At 28.7% G+C, this 1,737-nt stretch overlaps 1 protein-coding gene across 1 annotated transcript in view; it reads left to right on the top strand.

Annotated features, from left to right (window-relative positions):
* Positions 1 to 244: 244 nt before the first annotated feature.
* LOC105109718 (E3 ubiquitin-protein ligase SINA-like 10) overlaps positions 245 to 1,737 on the top strand; it is a 4,326-nt gene continuing 2,833 nt past the window's right edge. The window contains exon 1 of the mRNA XM_011004503.1: positions 245 to 471. Coding sequence (XP_011002805.1) covers positions 316 to 471 — 156 coding nt within the window. The 5' untranslated portion in view covers positions 245 to 315. The remainder of the gene's footprint in view (positions 472 to 1,737) is intronic.

The following is a 1,737-nucleotide window of genomic DNA, read 5'->3' as shown; positions in this document are numbered from 1 at the left end:
CAAAAGGTAAGATGTTTAAAAATATAATTATAATTATTTTTTAAAGTGTTTTTATTTGAAAATATATTAAAATAATAATTTTTTATATATTTTAAAAGTTATTTTTAACATCAACACATGAAAATAATATAAAAATTTTATTTAAAATAAAAAAATAAAAAATTTTAATTTTTTCAAAAATATTTTTAAACATCAAAACAAACCAGCCAAACGGTTTCATCTTGTTTTCCCGCTTCTCCTCAGAAAACCCAAAATCAAGAAAATAGTGGAAGTGAAGAAGAGAAAACTTCATTTCTGGACATTATTCATGCTTTGATGGCTAAAAGAAACAAGGTGTCCAGTTCAAAACTACAAAGTGAAGTTCTTATAAAACTTGCAAGAAGAGATAAAGGCTTTATTTCAGTTATCTTGGACTCTGAAGTTCTTGATTGTCTTATCTGTTTTAAACCCTTCATCATTCCTATCTTTCAGGTTTTTTTTTTTTGTTCTTACATTATTGTTGATGTTTTGTTATTTATTTTCTTTCTGTTTCTTGTTTGCTTTTTAGTGCTTGTTTTTTAAATAAGAAATCAAGGGCGGTTATATGTGAGCTATTTGTAATTTATTAACATGGTTTCTTGAATTTTTACCTGGGATTTTGCCATTTTTGGCTTTAGCTTTGAGAAGAGTTGAGGCTTAGGTTGGTTTCTTTAAGTTGCATTTTTAGGCTATTATTGATAATTATGCTTTTATTTTTGTCTTAAATGAAGATTGGTATTGTGGCATGTAATTTGTGTAAATTGAATCTTGTTGAGAGAAATTAACACCGACCCAAAAAAATTGTCAGACATGTTTTCTATAATGTGCTCCTACTTTGTTATTTTGATTTGAAGAAAACGCTATTCTTGCAACTTGTGTAGAAATTTATGATAGATACTTTAGAAACACAAGTTCTACAGTGATTATTTACATGAAAAATGGATTGAGTGGTTTATGTTCTATAGTTATGGAACAGAGCTGGAGGTAAAGAAGTTAGTGAGGATTCCTTCGCTTAATGCTATTCTTCAAAGAAAGTTTGAACTTAGATTGTTACCAGTCATTGTAATGTTCTTGAAAGGAAGTTTGAACTTAGATTGTTACCCGTCATTGTAATGTTCTTGAAGGGAAGTTGGAGATAGATTCCATTAGAAGCAGACTTATTTATAGAGATGCTGTCTAAGGAATTATTAATTGATATACTGTAAAAATATAGATTATATGAAGGTTAATTGAGAAAGAGTAAAAAAAACTGAAAAGAAATTGTGCATGTGAAATACAAATTGAAAGTGGTGAAGAATGGATATTGTGAAATTACCATGGTTTGATTAGATATTCTTTGTGGAAATTGGTTATAGCCTAGATTTTCAACTAATGTCGAATGTTGCTGCTTGTGACAAGTTTGTAATTTTTGGCCTAGCTTGCCATCAAATCTGAAACCTAAATAGATGAAATCAGTTCATAATTTGCTTTATGGGATAATAGAGAGTGGTTTTGACGTTGACATGACCAAAAGATTGATGTCTTCTCTCAAGTGCAGGAGTGTCGAAGTAATAAATAACCCGGCAAGACCAGGGTCGAATCACAAGGAGGTTAATCGTATAAATTACAAATAACAATAATATAATAATAACAACAACAACAACAATAATAGTAGTAGTAATAGAAGAAGAAAAAAAGTTAATGAAAACTTTGAGATGAAAGATTAACGTAAGGATTAAA

Source organism: Populus euphratica, unplaced genomic scaffold (assembly GCF_000495115.2).
Source record: "Populus euphratica unplaced genomic scaffold, PopEup_1.0 scaffold277.1, whole genome shotgun sequence".
In the NCBI taxonomy this organism is placed as follows: Eukaryota; Viridiplantae; Streptophyta; class Magnoliopsida; order Malpighiales; family Salicaceae; genus Populus; species Populus euphratica.
This window is presented reverse-complemented; position numbering and strand designations above follow the sequence as displayed.